The following is a 26,499-nucleotide window of genomic DNA, read 5'->3' as shown; positions in this document are numbered from 1 at the left end:
TTACATAATAACCATATTTCATTCATTTCAAAATATTTCTAATAAATAATATCTTTGCCTCGATTATCAAGTGCTTGAAGCTTTGGTTTTTTAACTTTGCGCTATACAACTAGTATAATTCTCGCAGGGAATTTTAAGCACTACCGCAATTACGGGTAAATGTATTATGTATACGCACATATATATGTATACATCAATTCATAGATAGTATATCATTGACGGCGTATGGTAGGTTTTCATGAAAGTAACTATTGCTAATGCAAGTACAATGAATTTGTCAAAAAGAGAACGAATTATATTTCTTTTCTCCGTTCAGTTGTGCATGTACAATTATATCGGTATTTGTTATTTATCGTAAAAATGTGTTTGCACTAAACGAGTAAAGAGAACTCTGCTTCTCGTATAGGAAAATATACACTGTATGTAACTTCTGGTTGGTTAAGTTTCTCAATATTGTTTAATTGCAAAATTTTGTACATGTATTAAAGTAATTTGCCTCCTTTTAGTGATAAGTGTTGATAAAAAGAAGGAAAGTGAGTACAGTATGAGTGGGAGTGAAGTACCGGTTACTATAGGTTATGATACAGCCATAAATGGTAAGTTACTTTATTTATCTGTTTGATTTTCATATTTATTTTCTTGTTGTAACTCTCGTCCTTTATGGTAACAAAAATTAAACAGTTGACACATTCAGTCGGACAATCGACTGTTATGTGAGCATTGTCTTTCGTCGCTTTAGTAAATTTGATATTTTTGTGAAATGTTATTTATAACCTTAGTTTGTGACTACTGATTACTCGTGTTTAACATTTGTACAAGCGAGTAAACATGAAGTAAACACCACAACAAAGTGCTCAAATATTGTATTAAGTTGCCCAGTCAGGGAACTCGGACAAATTAAAGATGTATGTGCCCCAAGTGGAAAATGCAAATGTTGTAACGAGAAGTGTTATAACACTAGGTCCTATTCCAGCCAACGCTATATCTCTAGTTTTTATATGACCAGCTGCAGTAGCAATTGCATTTGGCGGTGTACCTACTGGTAAGTGAAACGAGAAAGAGCAACATAGAGAGGCTGGCATCATCAAGTATAGTGGATGTATTCGTAAAGCAACACACTGAAAGAAGCAGTATATAAATACATAGTAAACAGTAAATGCATATTAAACAAAAATGTGAAAATAAATTGGCAAATGGAAAAATAAGATATCATTTAGGCATCGTTTAGGATTCCTTACCATTTCTGCCAAAACAGGCAAAATAATGTTTGCAACGGCAACATTAGAAGTCAGTTCTGTCACCATTTCCACAAACATACATACAATAAACAATATTGCAAATGGATGTATCGATTGTAAAGCTATAAGAGCATTTCCTAGAATGGACGAAAGCTTGGAACTGGTGCTTCCAGCCGAGATAGCGAATCCACCACCCAAAACTAAGATTAAACTCCAATGCATCCTCTGATTTATCATTTTCCAACTAATCATGCTTGGCGATGGTTTGGTCGGTCGATTAACCGGATTCGGATCAAACGATCGAAGGAAATCAAGTTTGGATGGTAATACGAAGAAGAGAATGGTAACGCAAGCAGCTGTTGTTGAGTCTTTCACGTTTCTGCAAAGAACTACGTTTGCTGAGTACATTTTGTTAAGATAAGCTTTTATTCGAGGAAGGGGAATATGAGGAGAAAGAGGAAGCGAAAGAGGTAGAAAAGGATCGAAACAGTAACAATAATTATCAATGAATAAAAAAAAAAAGATACCTACAAATCGGTAAGATAACTTGGCCAACCCCGTATGAATCCGGGATTTCTGAAGAACCACAGGAGTACAACTGCAAAGAAAAGGATACCAACAGCGGATTCGTGCCACGTAATTGGGCCGAGTTCTTTGTATTTTTTTTCGATCACGGTCGCTGCAACCTTCTCTCCTTGCGAGCCGATATCAATAGCTTGTGCATCTTTGCTATTTGGTCTGAACATTCCCATGTACATAACTTGAAGCCAAAGCCACGTGAGGAAGCCCATCAGAAGCATCGGTGGGACAGAATAAAGCATCCAAGATGTTAGACTAATACCTGAACTGTTTGGGAATCGTCTGCAACATAAATGAACGATTGTTTCTCTTTCTTTCTCATTACAGTTAATCATTTCATAGTTTACGAACGGTCGGTTGATAGATGAATAGACAATTCGGTGGGTGCTTTGAAAGTGGGTCGTTCATCGAGAGGGCTTACTTTTCGAAGAATCCTTTTAACGTCAAGTTGGTGCCTGTTCCAACCAACGTGCCAATGCCTCCGAGACTGGAAGCATATGACGTTACGAGATAGTAAACCATCGTGACACGAGTCGGTTTCTTCGTCCTACAATTAATACAGAGGAAAATTACAGTAATAAGCGTTGAATGTCAATAGCGAAGAAGTTTGTTGTTTTTTTGTCATTTATTCTTTTCTTCCCTATCTTTCTTCTTTTTTCGTGTTTAAATGCATTAACACTTTTATTATTAATGAAATTTAATTTTTTCTTCCTCAGAATAGATATCATTAGTTTTATCAGAAATGTCTTTGCATTCATCTTTATTATTAACCACTATTTAGGCAAACAATTGTCAACAATCAATGAGTACCAATAGTACACAGCTATCACTGCAGCACATTATTCCCCACCCGAGTAAGAATATGTAACAGCAACAAATATTTGATAAAGTGCAGTTGACACGGTCATTTGATTTAGTCTTATTGATTCTATTAAAGAAACTTATCAATTGTTGAGTTTGTGACTACGTACGGTTCCGTACCCTCTTCGCCTCCACAGTTATTTTCTTCTTGAATAAACATATTACCCAAACCTTGCTGAAAATCCAAAGAAAAAAGAATAAAGTTCAATATAGAAGATGCTTGCTGACAGTGGATTAAGTATATTTGATTGCTTACTGCTTCAAGTTCTAATAGAACAGTTTCGACAATGGGTAACATCATAGTCGTGGCAGCGGTATTTGAAATCCACATCGACAGAAACATGGTTACACAGAACAAGCCCAGTGTTAATCTGTAGATTGCATAATATGCATATTTTATGGCATGAACATACACTCTTGTTCATAGATATGTATTAGAACCCTATCTGTTGGTTTCATGTAAAACGTGATAATCGAGTCAATGAGGGGAATGATTGATCGTTCGGAATTATGTACTTATGCAAGATAGTAGAATTGAGAATTATGTAAAATTATATAATCATGCGAAACAATTTAAAATCGTAAAAATTATCTGCAAAAAAAAAATGACAAATTAGCTATTGTATATTGCCATTTCGAGTACTTCGATATAAATTTCATTGAGAGAAATTTAGAAAATTCAGACTCGTTACATGATATAAAAAATGATGAGTAGATTGATAGAATCAAAGAAGTGGAATGTAAAAAGTAATTCCATCCGCAGTCTACCGATAAGGAAGTAGAAGATGGTGAGCAAACGAAAGACTATTAAATACTTTTTGGCATTTATAGCCATCCTGAATTACCTTCGATGACTACAGCCGATCATTTTAATGATCAGTAGCGCGATGCGCATATGCAGGCCAGAGTTTTCAATAACGATCGCAATCACCATGCTACCGATAAACATCATCGTGGTATCGTTCATATAGCAGTTACAGGTATCGGCGGTATTCATTATACCCATCAGTGGATAGAGAACGACAGGAATTAAACCTGTGATTGGTAAGGGAAGCACCTCGGTCATCCAAAACATTCCCATCAAACCAACCACGTATAGGCATCGCATCGCTATTACCTGCGTTCAATTGACACGTAATTCTTTACGTATGACAATGCGAGACAACAAATGCACGAATGGACGAACGATCACAAGAAAACTAGAAAGAAAAAGGTAGAAAATAGGGAATATAAAATAGAAAGAGTATAGATGGAAATGGATAAAGTGGATAAAGTAAAGAAAAATTAACGCTTTAACAGTCAGATCTTTTTGAGTTGGGGAATGTACAATTGAAATGTATTTGCTCTTTGTCAGTATAGTAACAGCAGGTTTTTTGTATTTCCAATGATACATAGAGTACTTTTATTGAAATAGGAAAAGAAAGTGAAAGATGGAACATAATACAACAATAATAAGAGAAAGAGTAAAAGATAATAATAGAGCAGTAGAAGAAAGTAAAACTCTAAACTATGGAAAAGAAGATAGTATAAAAAAAAAGATTACTGAATACTGATTACACTAAAAGTAAAGACACGAATTAAGAATTGTGAGAGTTATTATTTAATTTTCAATATACAAGGGATAGCGTTAACAAGACAACATATTATAATATGTTTTAACGTTACATGTTTGTCACAATTTCGATTTCATAATGGACAAACCAATCATTAACGTTCTGAAAGGACTGTAAACAGTCACTTTCTGAAAATTGAAAAGAGATGGTGTTATGAATTACATATGTGCGGAATTCTTATGTTATGTATTTCTACGTTTATGATTTAACGATTTTAAAGATATTTATATGCGATGTATAGAATATTATGATAGCTTTGAATTATTAAGAATCAGAATGAGAGTAAAAAACGAATGACAAAGAGTTACACGAGAATAAATTATAAAATTAAAGAGGAGAAAACAGTAAGACAAAAACAGGAGAAAATTACAATAATGATAGAACAATTGTATAACTAATTTAAAGGAAAGCTATCTTGGGACGAACCTCGGTAGTCTTGACCATAACGATAGGAAACAGAATCAGTGGCCATAGTACGATCACGAACGATCTCCAGTAAATTGAAAGGAATTGTATCAACAATCTTGCAAACCCGTCTGTCATTCTGAAAGGATAACACCAATGACTGAAGAGATGGCTAGTAATGAGAATGGGAAAAGAAGATTGAAAAAGAACATTACTACAGCTGATAACAAGTTTAGCCAAAAGCAATATAGTACTATGGTAATTAAAAGTTATTATTTTCTATATATATAATATAGAATATAAGAAGGATATAAGAAGTGAAGATCTTGATTGAATTTATATTTTGTATTTGTATCATATCAAATCGATTTAAGTTTCCCATGTATTTTTTATTTATAATCTACGGCTCAAAAAGTTTGAACCGAATCTAATAGTTTAAACAACAGTTCCTTAAATAAACAATTATTGTTGATATGAAAAGAGATTTGAAGAAGTTCCCATAAGAACAGTGTTATTTTGTATTTTTTAAATTTATTATTATTTTTGATAATGTTCTGGAATCTGCTTTCTTTCACAGATTAAGAATGTGATAAGAAAAATATTATATGTACATGTATAGTGCTACTTAAGAAATACAAAGGTACTTTTGAAGCCTTTTCACATTGATTAATTGTTGTTTAAACCATTATTTAAACCGTTAAAATCAGCTCAAACATGGCAGGCGACTCGTGAACGATCCTATATGTTGATATAAAATATATGATAAAGTTCAATCGGTCTGAATGATGATTTGATACGAAAAAGAAAAGACAACAAAACAAACAAGATCTTCAATGTATTATCCAGATTATTGAGAAAGGAAATAGTGACTTTTAGTTGCTCTAGTGATATTTAGATATCATATTTGCTCGAAGACCTACTCTTAGAAATAATACGATGATTTCATTATTTTATCACAAACGTACTTCACCCCTTTTTCTGCCTTTTGCATAATAAACGATAAACTATGATCGATTGTCAATCCGATGCGTACCTTCTGTTGGTGGAATCGATGATTTCCGGATACGGATCATCGGTCTGTGACGCCATCGTCCTTTGTCCAGCCAAAAGCCATGTACCTAGCCAGACAAGAAATTCAAATAAAACAAGAAATTCAGAAGGTGTCGAAAGACTTATCGCGGATCACTCGAAGCGCTCGCTTTATGAATTAATTCACTACATTGAGTTAACATGGGAGATAGCAAAATTCAAGACGAGCGTATTGTATTGCATTGTTTTTCTATGATCGTTAATACAATGTCGAAACGATACAAGTAGTTCCGCAATTGGTCATTCTTCTGTCACTACCTCAGTCCTTCTCTGTGTTCCCTTCTTTTATACCACATGCTCGGATTACGGGCTAAGTAATTTCACTAACAAGCGACACCGAACGAGATTGACCTGAAAGGTCTCGCACGATGGGTCATCCTAACCATGTCGTCCATTTTACGGTGTTCGCCGTTGAAGTTTCTTTTTCTACGCTATTGCGTATTCGCGTCTTCAAACGGATTCAATTCCGTGCTTTCTGGTATTGTGCTATTTCAACGGAACTACAATCGACATATTGTCCTGTTGCTATTTCGCATGTAAAAAAATGTATGTCAACAAACAAAATACTTGTACTGGTCCTGAATTTGACTTTAGAAGTTTAAGAATATACCCCTAAGAATATACAAGAACAAATTTTGTAACCGTTGTTCGTGTATGTTCTACCTCTTTAGTTGTGTTTATAAAAATATTCGTTTGCATAAATATTCGCCGTCTAGTTATTATGTTGTTTTGGCCAAGTTAAAATATGGTTCGATTGCCATTTGAAAAATTTAAAAAATATTGTACTACACAGTATCGACGCAGTGCACAACTGCACGTTTTGCGCCTTTCCTTTCAATGTTTGAATCGGTTGTTGGCATCGTTGTATTAAAACGATGGTCGAGACAAAAATGAATATTCGTGTTTACAACTGTGCAGCAATTAACCAGTTATATCAAGTCTGTACGGTTTCGAAGCGTTCGCAATTAAACCACGTTCCATTAACCTTTTAACCGAATCATCTATAGAACAAAAATACACTTATACTTTTGAAAGTAAATGTCAATAACGACCAGACTGTGAATATTTATGCATTCATAGAAAATTTAAACGCGACGAAGAAGACTGGCATTTATAAATATCAATCAGCCAGTTTTTTCTGATTGAAGGAGTTCATTATACTTGACAACATTATATAGGCGTCGTGTATTTAAAACAGATTGTAAGGTGCAAATGATTTATTTAATTTGAATGTACCATTGGCAAGGTTTTAGATAGACAATTAAAATTTTTTATGATACACAAGATATTCCTAATTCCACAAGAAGATACTAACAATCAGTATTAATTTTGATTAGTCTGTCATTAATTCGTATATTCTTAGTTACAATCAAGGTCAATTGACCAAAATATCCACATACTTATGGACGATCGTGTATTTACTGTTAAACACTCTGAAGACCGGCTGCTCTGACAAGCATATAGCCTGAATTCCCCGGTGTTTTTGAAGCGATTGAAAAAAGTTCAAAGCGAGCAATATTTACTATTATTATAATATTTTTTAATATTTAATTATGGCATATAATATTATTATTATAGTATTATTCAAGCATGTAATGTAAAAAGATTTTCATAATATTTCGTTTATAGCATCCATTGCTTTTCTTACTGTTTTATTTAACAGTATTTAACATTTTTATAGTATACTGCATGAAGTGTGGAGGTCCGCAGAGTGTTAAAAACACGATCGAAACACGAAGAACCCTTAAATTGTAGAATTTATTTTCAGTAGAAATAAACAATAGCAAATTATTATGTCTAAAAAGATGTTTCTAACGAAGAAGAAGAAGAAGTAATTCAATACGCAGCGATGCTGTACGTGTGTGTTCTCTTGGATCGATTTTTTCCTACTTTTACCAGTGCAGAATGTATAAGAATGCCTTTTTATCGGTTCTTTTATCTCAAAGTTTGCCTCTTGACTGGTACCGAAACGGCAACAAGCCATGAATTCCAGAAGAATCAACATACTGAGCTTATACTTTATAGTAGCTTATACGATTGCACCGATATCGCGAAATCGCATGGCCGTGAGAAATCAGGAACCAAAGACAAAATGAGATCCTAAGTCGAGTATTATTATCACTATTACAATGTGAATTTTTATTTATTCGTCGAAGAAGATTTTAAGGAGCAAAAATGCATGGAATGCACACAATAAGCTACGAGTGGTTGTTCATCAAAATATTTGAATATTTACCATCGAAAACTTCCCTGTATATGTTATGTCTGTCAGATAAGATATTTTGAAATTTCGCTAGCGCTGTGACGAGGCGATCGTTATGATTATATCGGTAAAATCTGAAAGCAATCTCGAAATATACTATATATATATACATATATATTATATTTATTATTATATACATATATATTATATTATATATATTATATACATATATATTGGATTATATATATATATTTATTTATTACATATTCTAGATTCACATTGTGTGCTAATTTTTTCATAAACATATGTTTGCAGTAAATGTCTCGTAATTTCCACTATACTATACTACTGCATATATAAAATATGATATATTAAAAATATAATATATTATATGTAGTATATATTATATATATACTATGCTATATACTATATATATAGTAGTATAGTATAGTGGAAATTACGAGACATTTACTGCAAACATATGTTTATGAAAAAATTAGCACACAACGTGAGTTGTTAATAGTAATCTTAAATATATCAAGACTTTTTATTATAGTGAACAATTGATTGTTTCAATGGTTTTGTGATCTTTGGAAAATGCATACTTGTACTGAATATCCTGCAACTTCTATAATGTAGTACGTATTCAAATCTGTTTCGAACATTATCTTATTTAAAATAATCATGATAATCACACACGCGTATAACAATGATAGTTTTACATCATATTTTTCTTCTCAACGTATATTCTATATGTTTTGTGGATGTAAAGTGTAAATAGTATCTGAATACTTCCTTATCGCGTTAAAATAGAGTATCTATAAAAAGCATTTTCACGTATGCTAATTTTTTAATAGATTTTTCTCTATCATATCTCATATTACATTTCCATGGTATCAAACTTCTATAATCACGTGAAAATGCTACCGAGTGATGTATAACTTAATATACTTGGTTCTAATTAATTAGTACGTAAATACTATTATAACTACAATGGTATGCGAGTATTTTTTCATAGCCACTGTATAAAAATATATATCACCCAATATAAAAATTAAAAGCTTTTGGCTTGTTCTATGGTTATGAGGTACTGCAGCACATAATGACGACAGTTAAGTCTCATTACGTAGTATTAACAAAATTTCCAAATATTTCATACGACACATATAATACGCATATTTTAATGACAATGTGAGTCATTTCCGCAGCTCAAAAGCTGTTGTTGTCTCTCAAAAGCAGAGTGCACAATATCATAGATAAGAGTTGATAAGCAAAATATTAATTGGAAGAAAGATATTTGATCGGCAGAAGCTTTGGAAAAAATCTTAATACAATTTTAAATGTGTCATACTTGGTTCCTTATCATTAGAATTTCAGATGTTTACACGCAGATTTATATTTTTATGAACACAGCTAAAGAAACAGAAGGACGTTGATTTCACTTATTAAATGTTATAACGAATATTATTATACAAACATTTTTTTATATTAAATGCTTTCTATGCACCTGTGCAACCGTCGATCATCGATTTTCCATAAATAACAAATGCATAAACATACGCATATTATATAAAAATATGTAACACAAATGACAAAAATGGAAAGTTTTTAGCTGGCTTCATAGCTATGTCTGCATACACCCCTTAAGTATAAAGTATTATGGTAGAAACGTTGGCTCTATGAATTTTGTTGGTACGTTAAGACACGTTTTGTTAATTGTTATATATATGTATATATTGATTTTTAATATTCATGATAACGAATATGAATAAATGGGCAAACATTTGGGACGTTGAAGATCGATATATCGTACGTATACGAATTGAAATCGTTCGATTGGATATCGCGTGGCCGGACAATGAACGCGTACATTCGAAGATGAACGGGATCTCTAATCACCGTTGATTCTTCAATCACCGTAATACAGCTCGTACGGTATATCGTCGGATGATTATTATTGTATTTGCCGCGTATTCTCGTTCACTCTCCCGCGAACCGATCTCACCAAGTCAGAATCGAGTCGTTCGATTCGCTTAAAAATCGAGCGTTTCCTTTGATCGCCGCGCACACTTTTCTCTGCCACTGCCTCGTTTCGTTTGAAGAATCGAACCCACTGTCGATTGAACTATCACCCCTCTCTTTTACTTCTCTTTCTCTTATTCAGTTGTCGTTCCTCCCGCCTCTTGCTCCGTCTTTTCTTTCTAACTACCACTCCGCTAATACTCTACCACCACTTTTTGTTCTTCTTCTTCTTCTTCTTCCGCTTCTCCCTCTTCCTACTCGTTTTCTCGTGTTTTTTGTTACTTACCCCTACTTTATGGTTCGTCCTCTGCCTGCTTAGTTGGTTCTCCAACGACTGGTAAGTGAACTCAACGAAGCAGCGACTCGTGACAAACCTATCGTTCCCCGTCTCTCGACCTTGATACGTCGATGTTCTTATTGCAGGTTTACCCGTGAACGTAATCTACCAATCATCCACATGGAATTCGGATTTCGACGTGATCAATTGCTTTTTGCTTTTGGCGATACTCGGGAAACGCACGAAAAGAGAAAAGAAAAATTCGATTATAGTTTAGAGCTTCAGGGTGTGATATCGCGAGAATCGTGTAAACGTGTCAAAGAACGAAGTTACATTTTCAACAATTTTCAAGTTCTTCTTACTTTTCTCACATACATAATAAAGCTTGTCTGTCGTTTGAGGTAACGAGCTAATGGATATATTCTTGATTGTTATTTATTTAGTAAGATTAATTGGAATTTTTTTAAATAAGTATACATTTCAATAAAGGAGGATAAAGTACGCACGGCGGCGTTTAAATCAATTTAATCCCGCTAGTAATTAATCCCGCTCACGCTATCGTTCGTCCTCGTGTTTATTACGTGACGCATCCCATGGTTCAAACAGGCCGCTGAACGTAGTTAGAGAAAATGCAAACTTGGTACGTGTCGAAAAATTCGCCAAATAAGACCAAGCAAGCTGTACAAACATAATCAGTGAGGAACTTGTCTCATCTCGCTTACCAAACAAACTAGAAACGTACATTGTCACAAAATTATTTATATTTACGTATTTCTATTTACATACAATTAGTTGCAGCAGTCAATTTATTTACATGTTCTTGTATCTTTCTTTAGCCTTGTGTAATTAGTTTAATGAACGTAGAGTGTCTCGCGTAACACGACTCGATTTTATCGCGATTTTTCCGCCGTTTGCCATCAGAACATATTTTGAACCTTGGTTCAATGCTATCGAGCATACTACGAATGTCTACGAGTAAAAATGTTTCGAAAATACTTTATATTCATAACGAAACCACTATTACCTTCGGTAAAATAAATGGGAACGTATCTTGCTTTTTTCATGAGATTGTGAATAGAACTTTACAAAAAATTCAAAAAGCATGATATTTTTATTAACTTAATACTAGGTTCGTCGTAGTGGAAATAATATTTCATTTTAAATATTCAATTTACATTTCAGAAAAATAAAATTACTAGATACGGCATGTGGAGTTGCACATGCAGCTACTGTAATAATAAATAGTAGGTTATTCAAACTTCTGCAAAAATGCAAAATTTTGTATTGCAGAAGATGGTATGCAATTTGAACAGGCATTAAACTAAAGTGTACCGTAAACCTGGTATTGAGTTAATGACAGTATCGTGCAATATGCTTTTTTAATTTGTCATAAAGTGCTCTACAATATCATGGAAGATTTGTGTTTTCCAAGGTGACCTTGGTTTCGTTGTGAAAACAAAGTATTTTCGGAATTTTTTTATCCCCATCCATAGTATGCTCGACACCATTAAACTACGGTGTAAAACATTTTCTGCTACACAACCGCAAATGGCAGATAAATAGCGAGACGCGTTGCACTGGACGTAACACTGTAATTGTATATGCTAGTAAAGTGCAATTTGTTTTAATAAATCCCTATCCATGTCGTTCGAATACTTTCGTTATTTATTAGATACAATTAGCCAAATACACGTATACTTTGACAAGTTTTTAATCTTGACTTTTTCGAAAACAGAGTTTCCTACGTAATTTTATTCCATTCTTCATTCCTCTCTTATTTCCAGTCACATAATCTCTCTGACTCGTGTGTACAGATTTACGAACATCTTGTGTCTCCATTTCCCTTTTAAAACTTCCCCAAGAAGCATAGTGATGCCTATCATGAGATACACCACCCTTTATTTTTTGTTAGTCTCTAACCTTTTGCTAATGTAGGTCTCCTATATCTTAACGCGTATCGATAGAAGCAAGCAAAATAAATTATGGCTAAAAATACGAGAGCGTTGTTACCCGATGTTATCAGATTTCCTTCGAGTCTCTTTCAAGTTTCAAAAGTATTAATTGTCAAGTGTCAAAAGTATAATTATAAAAAACGTAAGTTATTTGAATATCTGTTGTTTCATTTCATGTATATTTCGTATTTGTTACTCGACTTAATCAGAAAGAAAATATAAAAGATGTTTATCTGTGGTAGAATTTGGAATCTCTACTAAAAGATTCTGATGTGTACGTTTATGTATATATTTTTGACATATTTCTTTTCACACTTTCCAATCTGATAAAACGTTTCAGTAGTTCGAGTTCTTTCTAAAACGAATATTTCACACGAGGTAAATAGGTAAATATATTTTTTATACGCGAAAGATAATTATTTGTTATCCTTTAGTTTTCACTATCATTTGTAACGATCGAATATTTAAGAAATAAATTATTTGGAAATTGTAATATTAATTTATTTCAAATTAGTAAGCCTGGTATTTACGCTATTTACAAACAATTTTATTTTCAAGTAAACTCGTTTGCTATTTTATTTGACGTAATTATATCTCTTCATTCGCTATTTTCATTTCCAATAAATTTCGAATAAATATACTGTTCATTATGCATATACTTATGTCCAGTTTATTCCTGTACACGCTGTTATCTCTTTAATTATTGAAACTTAATAATATATTCCAATTTCTTTTTACATTCTTATTTAAAGAGAGGTCAATGCCAATATAACTTTTTTAAATGGAACTATACATTTTTTTATACACCATTCGATGCATCTTTTAATTCTTTACAAAAAAAGGTGTGAAGGTACTTGGGTCAAAAAATGATTAGTTTAAAAGATATTTCAATTTTAATATTGTCAAACTTATGGTACGAGTAACAAGAAGAACATACATAGCAAACAAACGTAAAAGCAACCCAAGTACTATTATAACTTTACGTAGAGAATTAAAAGATGCATCGAATTGGGTATAAAAAGAATGTATTAGCATTAGTATTCATTGCACCATCCGTACATTGTTCAATGTTACACTTAAAAATGTTGCATTGGCATTGAAATCTCCTGAAATAAGAATGTAAAAAAAGATCACAATATCTTCTCTTTTCTTTTCGCTTAAGACAATGATTCCCTTCTTGGAGTACATGGTTTTGCTTTTTACTTATTACATATATGCAACATTTACAATTCTATTTAATTTATTTCTTTCCTTCTCTTCTCTCTCTCTCTCTCTCTCTTTCTCTCCTTTTCTTCCCTTATTTTCCTTCTTCTTTGTTATTCATTGTTCTTGTTATTTTGCATTCTTTCCTCTCATATGTTATTATGTCTGTTCTTTTTCTTCACAGATTCTACATATCTTTTTGTTATTTTCTTCTCTATATCTGTTGCCTCTCCATTCGTTGCAGCATCTAAATCTTGCTATAGTGGTTTTAGTTTTATGCCCTTTCCTTTGTGTCCAAGGTCTGCCCAGGTTGTCCAATATAATTTGCTCTTTCTACTGTCATCCAATTTTTGTATTCCATTCATACTCTATTTGTATTTCTTTGCCGAGGTTGATCCTCGACTTTATTTTGTTCCTCCTTCCTCTTACTTTCTTTTCCCTACACTACTTGTTAATCCACTCATCTATTCTGCTCTTTCCCTTGTCTTCTTTTACCTTCCTTTGCCAGTGGTTTGTTCCACCTCCTTTATGATACGATCTCTTCATTGACACTGAAACTACCACACCAGACAAAATGACTGGTTTTACAATTTTATAAATGTGCCAACCCTCACTTATGGGTCATGGTCCTAGATGGATTAACAATACCAACAACGTACTACATAATATGGAATTCCTTTTGTAAGAAAGCAATAAATTAATAAATATAAAGATAATAGAATATCTTTATATTTATTAATTTATTATTATTTTATCACGAATTCTTTAAAGATCAGTCACTTTGACTGGTTTCGATAGAAATAGCTTCGTCTTAACTGTCGGTATTTCTAATGTTAATTTACCTCAAATCTATTTCCTCCTATTCTCTTCTATTTACCTCACTTTTGTATTTTTTCAGTAGCACATTCTCTGTTTCTTTTTTTATTCTGTCTTGATACTTTAGTACTCTGCTTCCTGCTTCTATACTTATTTCTTCTATTTCTGTTTCTCCTCACATCACATATCCAGCTGTCTACCCCGTCTATCCCGTACTAATATCACACAGTGTTTCGCGTTATCGCATAAAGTAAAGTGCTTTCCACCAGTATCGAGATATCCTACTAACTTACCCTCACGAAGTCGAACTTTTATATGAAACATTTTTTTGTATTCTCAATAGTTAAGAAAATACATAATTGCGTGTACAGCTTTTACGAATAAATCGAACATATTGCACTATACTTAACGTGAGATATTGAAAGCAAAAATGGACCAAATCATTTTTCTAAACGTGTATTGAGTATACACAAGTGGAGGAATTCGTTTCCTCTAAATCAAACTTACATAACATAACGAAATCATAATCATAACTTGCGTCTATTTTAAACACTAAATTATTCAGTTTGTTGTGTACTACTTTTGCCCTTTGCCCCATACATGTATTTGCTGCTCGCTATCTAAATATAACAGTTTGCATTAACAAACAGTTAATGTATAATTCACGAACTGAGAGCATCTACAAAGGAGGCAAAGATTATAACCGTCAGTTCTTTTTATTTCATATTAGCTTTGGAAAAATATTTTCGGACAATAAAATTATAATTACAGTCATTCTCTCCTCTTTTGATATCGATAAAGATAAGGAGAAAAAACAAATATATTTTTTATTGACCTTTCTGTTTTATCTGTCAGTTTATGACTGGAAAGAATATTTTCATATAGAATAATTAAAACAGCCAAAGGTATAATTGTTGAAACAAATAATACTTGATAAGTTCCAACGATATTTGAATATCGTTCGATGTTTTGATATTGTGACAAGCAATATTGTTTTAATTATGAGCAGACTGACATAGGATTTAAAACTCAATCGTGAGAGAAACATAAGATTAATTGATAACGCATTAAAAACTGTTGCTTTCTCAAAAAAAAAAGAAAGACATCTTGAAAGGACAAATATCTAAACACGTGAATACGAACACGTCTGTTAGAAGAAACGATTTTGGACGACTGACAATGGCAAGTGAAAATTACGTGCATAAGACGAAGGACGACTATATTGTTGATTACAAAATTACAGTTAAATCCTCTATAATCACAATTAAATTACGGCCGCATAACTAAATGTGTACGTACCATCAATTGCACTCAACGAACGTATCTCTGTGGGGTGTCTCGCAATCAATAACTCTATTACAAAGTGATATCTCTGCCGTCATCGAATGATGAACACGTTAATTGTTGGACCGAAGAAATATGTATTAGAAACATTTAAGAAATTATTTATGTGAAAATTTATCCAAATACAAAATAGATAATAAAACAAAGGTTATTCATTTCGTTTAATAGAGATCGAATAATGAAATAATGTAGAGAAAAACCATTTCACGTTCAAGTAAACTGAGATAATGTTCAAGATAATAATACATTATTGGAATTCTTAAAAGAATTAAGTAATCTACATATTTTTTCTTATACGTTTATGTTTTTACCTACTACTGCCCACAAATGGCTGAAAAATCATGCGTCGCATTTAAATGGAACACCGTGTACATGCGGTGATGTAATTTGGCGCCAGAATAGCTAGCAGAAACGGCGAACGTTCGATTACCATTGACCGTGTGTACTATGAGTGGGTGGGTCGTTGAGTTCGATGCGTTTCAACGGTCACAACCAAGGGAATGAACTCGTGTATCCTTGGACTCGGTCCAATTTTATTTTCAAGGTTACATTGCAGCCATTTCTTACCTGAGATCATTGATCCAATTGAAGCGAATCGAGCCATACACGGCATATGCGACGAACACGTGAATAACAAATATTTAACAAGTCGCTTTTTTTGTTTATAAAAATTAAGTAGATTAGCTAAGATATTTCTCATTTTTTGTCACGTAGATTAACACTTAATACGTGACTTGCTTTTATATATATTGAATTCAACTACAGAGGCTACAAAATGTATCGGCACATAACCTTTATTTTGTAGCGTCCTTTTTATCGGGTTTTACATTTCATCTACATGGTATCAAATTCTCGTGCGACACGAAATTTCGTATACTTGGACTTGATCGATTAGTATTTAGCAATATGTCAATACCTTTTTGTAGTCACTGTAGTAAGGAAATAATATCCAAAAGCAATACTTATCATTTTCCTATAAAGTCAATAAATAATTTTAATTATTCGTTTAAAAATTGATTGACAGTGTATTTTAAAGTTTGAAACGCGTTTCATCGATGTATAGTTCTAAATATATTTAAGTTAAAAATATGTTTGAATTAATTACAGTATAAGTTTAGAAAAATCTTCAACCTAACCCTGATCAATAAGATAAGTCTTACCTAATCAGTTGCATTCTCGTAGATACCAATATTTCTGCATTGTGTATCTATTATTTACTCAAATGGACATTTTATCATGTCGTAATAATAAAATGATGATATAGATAGACTGAAGTCATTATTTGTCAATGCATAATTTTTACTTGTGTACTAAATTGCATTTTGTCAAAAGTAGGCAAGTATCCGATTTATTTGTTTTCCGAAAATAATCGTTTGCTCAAAATAATATTTTTCAGACAAGTACAGTATTTACGCGAGTATCTCCTTCGCTGTGCTATTGTTGGGTATCGGAGTTCCACTTTGGTGGCACACTACCACAGTTCCGCGTGTATCGCTTCCTTACGCTGGAATCGAAGCACTCTCCGACCTAGACATCAATATTAAAACGAAAATTGTCGTCGTAGCTCTGTCTCAAGATCGAGCTGAATCCTTGGTGCACCAGATAACGGATGCTTTCACAAATTCCAGTGAGCAAATGAAAATTACATTCTCCTTTTTCTCTACATATTTTTTTCATACACGGTAACATGTAGATACAGTACATTTCAGGAACTAATTCAGCATCCAGATACAATAGAAAAGATCATCGTACAAACGCATGTCCTATTTGGTCTTGTTTACCAGCGAACTTTTTACGGAGAAATTTTTATATAATATATTCCTATAACAAACAATTTTAATTCCTCTTCTTTTTCCTCATTGAACTTCAATAAGTTATGGATTATATATAATATCGATGATAGAAATTTTACAGTAAAGTATGAAATATCATGCGTTAATAAAGTATTATTAAATATCAAGTATAAGATATTTTCGCGATCCTTTTAATTAGTCCGTTAGATTTTTATTTGCCAGAAATCAACTCGAAATCAATTTGTTGTTGAAATGTTTGCACAAAATTTGTTGAAAATGTTATAATATGCGCTTCGGTACAAAATTAAACAAGAGCTTGAGCAAATTTGAAGAATGTTAGGCATATTTCATTTATAATTTAATAGAATTTAATGGAAAAGAGATTACATTTTTTTTATTATAAATACATATATTATATAAATATTTTTTTCTAGAAAACGCTCATTATATCCAGTGAACAAAGTCAAGTAGAACATATGTTGATATAAACCTTTTTCATTTTTTGTAGATACTATATCGAGTGCTGAAATATAGTCCATATGTTATAGGACACCTCACACACACACATATATATGGAAACTTTTGTGTTACAGGTATCTGTCGGATAGAAGTTATTTACCATGTGATATCCAGTAATCTAGTAACTTCTGCGTTTACGCATCATGAACTAGAGAAAATAGCATCGGCTTTCGACCTGGACGTAGGACAACTTCTACTTTTGGAAACAAACAACTTGAACGATGCAGTTCTCGTCGGCTCGAGAAGAACCATTTATTTTTCTACAGAAACCAGTAAGCAGCCAATCTTACGATCAAGATCGAACATCGCTGAAAATTTCACCGTTCTCTTGCAACCGTTCATTTTTGTTTCAGCTGCCTCCACTTTGATTCAAGTATTATCGGAATGGGTGTTGCTTGAAAAGTCACTGACTTTAACGAGAAATGCACTCACCGAACCAACTCTTTACAGCCTAGATGAAGAAAACAGGAGAAGGTTTCCGGCTAGCCCGGCTTACGATATTCTCATTACTGTGGTCAATCCAGATCCAGAGAAATTGAAAGTTTCTTGGGATCTCCGCGTGATGGCCGAGGGTGGGTAAAGAAAATCTCATTTTTCTAATAGCTCTGCCTTTACCGTCATATCCACAATGAACAGCATAATTACAGCTTTCATAACTGAATCATTTTTTATTACCATTAACATTGCCATAATGTTAGTCGATTGCATCGAATGGATTGTATAACGAGTTAGTATACACTAAGTAAAACGTTAACCCCTGACAAGTTCAGATAAATGGAGTTCCACTGTACGTATAAAATGATTATGTTTCAACATTAATGTGATCTTAAGCAGTAAGAGGTATATAAAATTAGCACAGAACACGAAAATTTTCCGAGCTGAAATGATCCGCACAGAGTTGCGATCCTAAACCCATTGAGAATCCATGCGAGAATTTTAGATGATGAAAAGGACAAAGAAAAAGTTGTAAATCTTTATCTATATCGATTCTTGAATTGTTGAAGAGAATTGCAGAACAATGAAATAAAATTCATCTTGAGTATTGCCAAAATCTTGTACAAACTATATCAAAACGCATTAAAATCATTCTAAAAGCTAAATGATACCTCATAGAATAAATGCTACTCAGTTAGGTTAAAACTGGCAAATTTTATTATGAGAAATATTGCGCGAAACTGAATGAATCAATATTTCTTGTTACAAATTGCTTATATTATTAGCTCTAATTGACCAAAATGTGTTTATTTCATGTATACCTTGACATTAATAATAATAGAAAGGGTTTTATATAAAATCTGTGATATTGGTATAGTTATGTGTATCTTTATTGAATGTCTACATATATTTTTTGCTTGTAGAATACGTCGATCCATTTCTCTCTGAGCTTTCGATTCTGAGTAACTTCTCTGTCAAATCACAGTGGTTGTATTTATTGCCATTGGATGTCAGCCCGAAACGAGTGCCTGATAGTAGCCCATTAGGTAGACATTTTGCATTATCAGAGGACGTTTTACCTCAATTAATTACACCATTGGAGAAAAAACTAGGTATGTTATTCGTATTTTCACCCTCTTACGAAAAACGAAATAAAACCTGTAATTCTGACATTATCACTATTTATTTTAGCCTCACAGGTTAGTCTCCATCCAACTATCAATTTCGTTATCTATGCTGTTCCTTGTGACAGCGCTCCGTTACATATTTACACGCGTTCTGGACATCGATCGAAAATTAACGCTAATGTCGAAGCGTTCCTTTCTCCAAGGTAATGCTCCTAATTTCGAGTCATCTTCAGTTAAGATATATTTGCGTTGCTTTTTCTATTTCATGTAGATGGGGTGGTATAGTTTTGATCAATCCACCCGTTGAAGCTTGCATGGCTGCGAAACTCGATCAACCGGTTACCATTGTGCCTGAACAGACTACCATTGTTGGAACCTTTCTTACCCAATTGAAACTTCTTTTAGGCATTCCTGAACCGGTAATCAAATCATTATCTTTCTTATTCGTTTACTCTAGCTCTACACGTTTCTTTTATTTTCCATTCTACTATCCATTCATCGATATGATGATACGATGCATCTATTTTTTTCCAGAAATTCTTAAATGGTGTTACTGCTGTTTCTTTGCCAGGATTGAAACTGCGTGATTGGGAAGTCGATGCATTGCTACGTGTACGCACGATCGAGCAATTAACATCGGCAAAATTAACTCTGCAATCGATTGCACAACTTCTTCAAGAAATTGGTAACATTGTGATTACAGATATTGTAGGAAACAGAATTAAAACAGCCTTACGTTTGGTGGAAGATTCGGCTCAACGATTAACGTGTGGCGATCTAGCTGTAGGTTTTCTGCTGAGTAAAGAAGCATTTGTTACTGCGGAAGCAGCATTCTTTGATCCAACGCTCTTTGCTTTGTTATATTTTCCCGAAGATCAAAAGTAAGACATATTTGCTATCGTTCATCCTTATCTATACCAAGTCTTTCTCATCTTATTGTACTTTCTTTAATTTCAGATACGCTGTATACGCACCTCTCTTCTTACCAACAATAGTACCAGTCTTGTTTTCCTTAAAAAATATTTATCGCTATTATTTCCATCGAAGAATCAATAATCCATTGGAGGAAACTGCACCAAGCCAAAATAAATGAGAGCAGCAAGTGTTTCACGATAACGTCTTCAACCATTTGCCTAGTTTTTACTTCATATTGTTTTTTTCTTTTATCATTTTCATTGTATCCTACTGTCGAGTCATTTCTATACATCATGCTATTTTATCTAGATAAAAAGTCGATGAAACAAACGTCGCATATAAAAACAATATTTTTTTATTGTACAAAGAAAATGTTCATCAAGTTATAAAAACAGCAGAAAGTGTGGGATGAGTCAGTGAGTGAATGAAAAAGATAGGGAGAGGACTGAATGAATGAAAAATTAGGAAAGATAGGCAAAGACGAAAAGTGAGGAGGGACGGGAAGCGGCAGAGAATGCGCTGAACTGTTTAAATTATTTCAACCAATATCGAATGAGTTTAAGATATTTTACATACAGTTAAATTTCACTTTTGTTTGTCCTGCATGTTTCTCGTACATAGATAGAATTCTAGAATTACAACTTCCTTGTAATTTCTGTTACCCACGGACGAAATAGAGATCCGCGTTATGCGTCACAGCATACAATATAGTATAAAGTAGCGCTAGATAAAGGTTTCTGTTTGTACACAGGTACGCGTCTTTTGTCCACATTTACGCACACAAATTTAATACTATCAAACGTCTCCCACGCATGCTCATACATCCGTTTTAAGAAATTTCAAATTAATTATCATTAGATCGTTAGAAACAGCTAATAATCTATGTACAATACACGTATATCAATCCTCAACCAGTTATCAAATGGTTACAAAATTATTGAGTTGAATCACTATAAAATGTATGTTCAACTACCGCGAGAAAATTTCAAATTCAAGTTAGTTTAATGTAGCTGACTCGATACGAGCAACTTCATGAAAATGAAATCCGTTGCGTGTTCGAAATGTAAATATTTCCCAATTTTAACAAATCGAGATAACGCTATTATTCTTTTTCGCTAATACACTATCAAGATTTATCGTAAATCTCACAGCTACTGTGAATCGGATGGATTCTTTACTTAATCAGGACAAGCTCAAATTTGTTTTTGTTTGTTCGATTAGTAGTTGAACATTATCGCTAATAATAAAAATAAATTAATTGGTGAATTGAAAAGTTTACTCGTATGAAAAAAAAAGAAAAAGAAAAAGATAAAAATATAAACAGGAAAAAGAAGAAGAGTAGGAGTGGGAGAGGGACGGAAGGGGTTGAGGAAAATTAAAAGAAAAAAAGGGAGGAGTAAAAAGGAGGGATGTAAAAAAAAAAAAGAAGAAAATTAACAGAGATGCTGAACTAGCTGTATCGCATGTTGCAAAGCATCTGCGATATTCTGAAAAACAGGTACACCTTCGCGCGTCGCGTAGTCCGACAGGTACATTCTTCCCCGATTGTAGTCTTTTATGGCTTGTTCAGTTAGCTGAAAGAAAATGTTACCTTCTATATAAATATATATAGAATTTGGTTCAATGGAAAAACAGGAAATTATAAGATGAGGATAATAGAAAGACGAGGAGATGAAAAAAGGAAAAAAGAAATACAGAAGAAAGAATATAGAAGCTATAGGAACAAAATGAGACGTATATGTATACTTGTGTATAGTAATATTTATGGAAGTATATATTATTTATAGAAGGCATACACAAAAACGCTTACCTTTTCACCAGAAACTACGCAGTCTTCGGGAAGCGCTTGAACGCATAGGACTAATTTTGCGCGTAATCCAATGAGGTGAGCTGCCAATGCCATTATAGTGACACCACGCGAATGTTGCGGTACGATCAATAATATTAACCGTGAATTTTTCATCCTCTGCAATTCTTGTGGCAACACCTTTACGTTGTACTCGTTCAGGCTTGATCGATATAAGGATAATCCAATAGATCTAAAACGAGAAACAATTTACGTGTAAACTTACAACGACATTGTCGTAATGAAGAGAATCGAAAGAACGTTACATCTCGAATGCTCACTCGATCGAGGGTATGGCGGTCGTTTCTAACCAAAACTGATCTTTACCGATTACTCCAACGTACAAGTCTCTCTTCTCGGATTCTGGCACGAAGAAATTGGTCCAATCTAAAAAGTTGAACGGTCGAACGAATCGTACACTCGGCTGCTCGGACGTTTTCGTGAACAATTAATCGAGGCACGAACGTCTCGTAACGACCTGTTTGCTAGTTGATAGACGCTAACGATACACACGCTACTACAGGTCGTGGCAAATTTTTGAGAATAAGAAATACCTAGGAAACGGTTAAAAGGTTGCACGATAGCTCTGCGAAGAAATTTCGACGCCTTCCTACATAAAATACTCCAAACTGAAGGTATCTCACTTTCACAAGAGACGCCGTTGCTCTTCGTCCTCCACGCTGATTCGGTAGCTAAGGCACAAAATTGTTCGAAGTTTATCCGTAATTCCGTTGGATCCCTCTTCGCTGGAAATCCATCGTCTATCAACGTCCTATACGCTTCTGAAAGCACATATAAACACAGACAGTAGAGAAAATATAGCTGAGCTATAATCCAACGCCTACACACTGTTATTACCATATATGGTATTGTCAACGCGTTAGATATACACGTGCGATTTTCATTATGCAAAAAGTATAATATTTATTACCCGACTTGTTCACGACACTAAGAAGCTCCGACATCGATGGTACGTTGCACTTGACACTCGATTGTAATGCTATCCAAGCCTACAAAATCAAGAGTGCAAAGCAAATGTAACAAGAATATGTTATAATTGTAACAATTGTAACAATTGTAACAAGAATATGTTATAATTTGTTTTTCATAAGCAATATGTGTTTTTCTACAAACATGTGGTAAATAGACGCTAGTGAAACTTACTTCTTCCAAGTTGACGGCCCCATTATCGTTCATATCCATAGACTTGAAAATCTCCCTGAGCATACTGCAAAAGAGTAGGTTAAAATCGAATATTCGACACAATCACACTTACATAAACACGTATGTACAGTTTCTGCGAAAAATCCTTACACCAGATCCATTCCATTTTGACCGAATGATATTTTAATCGGCCTAATACCATCATCGGCATGCAGATCTTCCACGTTAATTTCCTCACGTAGCATCTATGGAGAAACGCAGATCAGTAGCTTTTTAGTATAAACAATTAAATTTATTTCGCTCAATGTAATTTACAAAATATGTACCACAACAATCATTTATTATTACGTATTTTATTCACTGATTTATCTATTTATACCTTGGATGTACAATTCAGAGCAACTGATACACTTTCAAATATTGGTATCCTCTGTCTCTCCATCAGATACTGAAGTACTAGCAATCCATTCATCAAGTCACAATATTCTCTAAATAAGAATTAACATTTATGATACAAATACTAAAAATGAGAGTAATCTATATCAACAAAAAATAGAGAAAGTGAAAACAAGGCACTTACTGAAGAGATACAGTTTCGCCAAGTATCGTTTGACCCTGACGATACGGATAAATAACAAGAACTAAAGACTCGCGGCGCGTAACTGCCAACTGAGCTGCTTCAATGATGCCTGCGCTATTGCGTGTTTGATTATCAATTACGAAGAGTAATACTTTCGCTGTTTGTTTCGCTTCGTATTCTTGAGCTATTAATTCCGGTCCCCACTGCGACACTTGCTGAAATTTATTATTTTTATTTATTTATTTTTACAATTGTACCAATGACTAATCAATAGGTAGATCAGGCTAGAATGAATACAAATGGTCACGTACGGGATTGTAATAAGTGATCCCGAGTCTCTGTAGAGTCGGTATCGCTATTTCTGACCTCCATGTGGTTGGATTACAGGATCCACCCAGAAATACCTCATATGCCATTCTATCTGTAGAAATAAACGCTATAAACATGCGATGCGTGTCAATACACGCAAAATTCTACATATCTGAAGTCTATGTATGATATACTCACTTGAAGCGCTTTTGTTGTTAGTATCTTTTCCATCACAGTGCAACAGACGAATGGTACTCATAGAAGCGGCTGTTCTGGAATAAAATATACACGAATTAACCATAATTTGATGAAACTAACTATTTATAACTTGAAACAGTATTATCACACTCGAATTAGAAAAATGTCAATCTTTATCCGGTTTGCAAGAGGATTCGATATATATATATATACATTCAATATTTTTTTTCTTAATTTTATTTTCAACTGATTGTAAAATAGTATAGATAAAAGTTGAATCAATTTCGGTTGGAGTGTGGTAATGCTAGAATCATCTTATTACCAATTAACTTAATGTATGTAAATCTGTAGCAGTAAACATACTTCCAAATATCAAATCCTTTTGCAACAAGGAAAAGCATGCTACGCTGCATCGTTGAAAAACTATTTCTGCTTTGATTAATGACACAACCAATTGTTCGATACTTTAAGCCTGCAACATATACATTTCCCTTTTGTCGAATTGTTGAAAAAAAGTAGCAATAGTTGAAAGAAGATCAATATTTGCATTACCTTTCTCTGCACAAATGTGCCAATTCAGTGACAAAGATATAATTTTCTTGGAGCATTATATAAGCAGGAGGACCAATAATCAAATAATTTTTAGTAAGTCGCCACTCTTTGTGTATATGCACCCAGTATGCAAGTGACAACATTACGTATGTTTCTTTTCCCTGAAACAAAATCACTCATTGATTAAAGATATTTATTAGCTCAAGATGGATAAGGAATATGTTTGTAATAATTTATATTCTGCAAAAATTGTACTTACATAGACTTTGTCGATATCCGTTGACATAAACTTGAACAGATATATAGGAAGACTTCATTGTTCAAACAGATGTATGATTAGGCAAGAGATTAATGCCCATCCAATATATTTATCTCTTAATCATCCAACAGAGGAGAATTTTGAATTTTCCTATTTGGGAAGAAAATGATATCATCGTTATTATTATCATTCTCCTTATTTCTTTATTTTGCTCAATGCATTCTATGCGTATAATTACAGAGATTACACATTAAACATGAAGATCATTCGAATTTATTTTAAATTTACATTTTTTAAGTAGAAATGTAAAAATATAGAAAGAAAATTGTGGTTATCGTGTACACAAGATATATATTCGGAATGGTTGAGATGTAGCGTTACTACTAACAGACATACACATGAAAGTGTACTATTTAATTACCTACTGCAGCTACTCACTGCTACCCATTGAGAACTAGCGTAAGTTCGCAAGGCGATGGAGAGCCTGTCAGGCACACTAACCTTGACGATAGTTCGGTGCTGCATGCCCACGCACGAAAAACATATGTGGTAAACTTCAAAGGGAAACGCATTGATTCCGACTGCATTTCACGTGCATTCGTTGACGAGTCTCAACGACGAATAAAAAAAACACGCGACAATGAAATTCAGATTCTTTGGAAAAATGAACGATGAGAGATCTCTGATTGTGCACTCCCGCTATTGCTCATACTTATTTATACACCGTTATATTTAAAATGTAAGAACGCGTCGTCGTCAAAGAGGCACTGACTGCTTGGATATATCACAAATAAATTACATGCTCGTGAACATTCTTTTCGATATTATCGGTGACACCGCACGCGATATTATTGCCGCGCGAAAAAGTACTCTATAGTTCGAAAGCTCACTAGACTCGATTCATATCGAGCTCCCTCGAAATCAGTAACCGTCGATGAAATCACAAATCAGCGCTACTACTGTTAAACGTCGCGCTTCGTATCCTTCTCCTTTTCTATCTTGCGAGCCTTCTCTCTTTTTTTCTTTCACCCTCTCCTCTCTATCCTTCTTAGTTACCCTCACTCCTCGGTTCGCATTGACACTGTATCCTTTCTCCTTTTCTTACTTATATCCAATTAATTCACCATTAGTTTCGGTTTAAAGGGAAAACTCGCACTACCGGACGAACAATAATTTCGTTTTGACGAAAAACGACACGTC

The 26,499-nt window shown here is 33.6% G+C and overlaps 3 protein-coding genes across 19 annotated transcripts; 1 reads left to right on the top strand and 2 right to left on the bottom strand.

Moving 5' to 3' along the window:
* Positions 1-277: 277 nt before the first annotated feature.
* Pig-s (phosphatidylinositol glycan anchor biosynthesis class S) lies at positions 278-23,738 on the top strand. Of its 2 annotated transcripts, none has more exons than XM_072018374.1 (10): positions 278-419; positions 507-596; positions 16,999-17,229; positions 17,989-18,186; positions 18,268-18,486; positions 19,273-19,461; positions 19,541-19,679; positions 19,748-19,895; positions 20,011-20,357; positions 20,434-23,738. In XM_072018374.1, the coding sequence occupies exons 2-10, from the start codon at positions 545-547 to the stop codon at positions 20,567-20,569; spliced, it is 1,659 nt and encodes a 552-aa protein (XP_071874475.1). In that variant the 5' UTR covers positions 278-419; positions 507-544; the 3' UTR covers positions 20,570-23,738. The 2 variants fall into 2 exon arrangements, with proteins under 2 accessions (XP_071874475.1, XP_071874474.1); XM_072018373.1 differs by having other exon boundaries at positions 278-433.
* Positions 591-10,441, bottom strand: LOC139995154 (protein I'm not dead yet-like). Of its 5 annotated transcripts, none has more exons than XM_072018369.1 (11): positions 9,888-10,203; positions 6,044-6,310; positions 5,730-5,814; positions 4,718-4,835; positions 3,524-3,795; positions 2,935-3,049; positions 2,789-2,853; positions 2,239-2,364; positions 1,770-2,099; positions 1,239-1,617; positions 591-1,118 (listed from the first exon to the last, which is right to left on the bottom strand). In XM_072018369.1, the coding sequence occupies exons 3-11, from the start codon at positions 5,783-5,785 to the stop codon at positions 867-869; spliced, it is 1,713 nt and encodes a 570-aa protein (XP_071874470.1). In that variant the 5' UTR covers positions 5,786-5,814; positions 6,044-6,310; positions 9,888-10,203; the 3' UTR covers positions 591-866. The 5 variants fall into 5 exon arrangements, with proteins under 5 accessions (XP_071874470.1, XP_071874471.1, XP_071874468.1 ...); XM_072018370.1 differs by having other exon boundaries at positions 9,994-10,203; XM_072018367.1 differs by lacking the exons at positions 6,044-6,310; positions 9,888-10,203 and adding an exon at positions 10,297-10,441.
* Positions 20,731-25,939, bottom strand: LOC139995156 (uncharacterized). 12 transcript variants are annotated; one of them, XM_072018376.1, is made up of 14 exons: positions 25,801-25,939; positions 25,300-25,449; positions 25,041-25,201; positions 24,489-24,562; positions 24,293-24,417; positions 23,982-24,196; positions 23,781-23,889; positions 23,552-23,646; positions 23,402-23,465; positions 23,169-23,247; positions 22,792-23,019; positions 22,519-22,624; positions 22,202-22,430; positions 20,731-21,965 (listed from the first exon to the last, which is right to left on the bottom strand). In XM_072018376.1, the coding sequence occupies exons 2-14, from the start codon at positions 25,324-25,326 to the stop codon at positions 21,825-21,827; spliced, it is 1,653 nt and encodes a 550-aa protein (XP_071874477.1). In that variant the 5' UTR covers positions 25,327-25,449; positions 25,801-25,939; the 3' UTR covers positions 20,731-21,824. The 12 variants fall into 12 exon arrangements, with proteins under 12 accessions (XP_071874477.1, XP_071874478.1, XP_071874476.1 ...); XM_072018377.1 differs by having other exon boundaries at positions 25,725-25,861; XM_072018375.1 differs by having other exon boundaries at positions 25,721-25,859.
* Between the last annotated feature and the right edge of the window lie 560 nt (positions 25,940-26,499).

This window comes from Bombus fervidus, chromosome 15 (assembly GCF_041682495.2).
Source record: "Bombus fervidus isolate BK054 chromosome 15, iyBomFerv1, whole genome shotgun sequence".
Lineage (NCBI taxonomy): Eukaryota > Metazoa > Arthropoda > Insecta > Hymenoptera > Apidae > Bombus > Bombus fervidus.
This window is presented reverse-complemented; position numbering and strand designations above follow the sequence as displayed.

Bases quoted from the DNA above. Each gene is read 5' to 3' on its own strand.
- Pig-s (XM_072018374.1), top strand. From the start codon at position 545: ATGAGTGGGAGTGAAGTACCGGTTACTATAGGTTATGATACAGCCATA. The intron at 597-16,998 runs GTAAGTTACTTT...AATATTTTTCAG, and splicing joins TTATGATACAGCCATAAATG to ACAAGTACAGTATTTACGCG. The intron at 17,230-17,988 runs GTGAGCAAATGA...TTTGTGTTACAG, and splicing joins GGATGCTTTCACAAATTCCA to GTATCTGTCGGATAGAAGTT.
- LOC139995154 (XM_072018367.1), bottom strand. From the start codon at position 5,785: ATGGCGTCACAGACCGATGATCCGTATCCGGAAATCATCGATTCCACC. The intron at 3,050-3,523 runs GTAATTCAGGAT...TGCAATCTACAG, and splicing joins ATCGGCTGTAGTCATCGAAG to ATTAACACTGGGCTTGTTCT. The intron at 2,854-2,934 runs GTAAGCAATCAA...TTGGATTTTCAG, and splicing joins TTCTATTAGAACTTGAAGCA to CAAGGTTTGGGTAATATGTT.
- LOC139995156 (XM_072018376.1), bottom strand. From the start codon at position 25,326: ATGTCAACGGATATCGACAAAGTCTAT. The intron at 24,418-24,488 runs GTGAGTATATCA...GCATGTTTATAG, and splicing joins TAACAACAAAAGCGCTTCAA to CGTTTATTTCTACAGATAGA. The intron at 23,020-23,168 runs GTAATAAATATT...ATGTGCTTTCAG, and splicing joins TAGTGTCGTGAACAAGTCGG to AAGCGTATAGGACGTTGATA.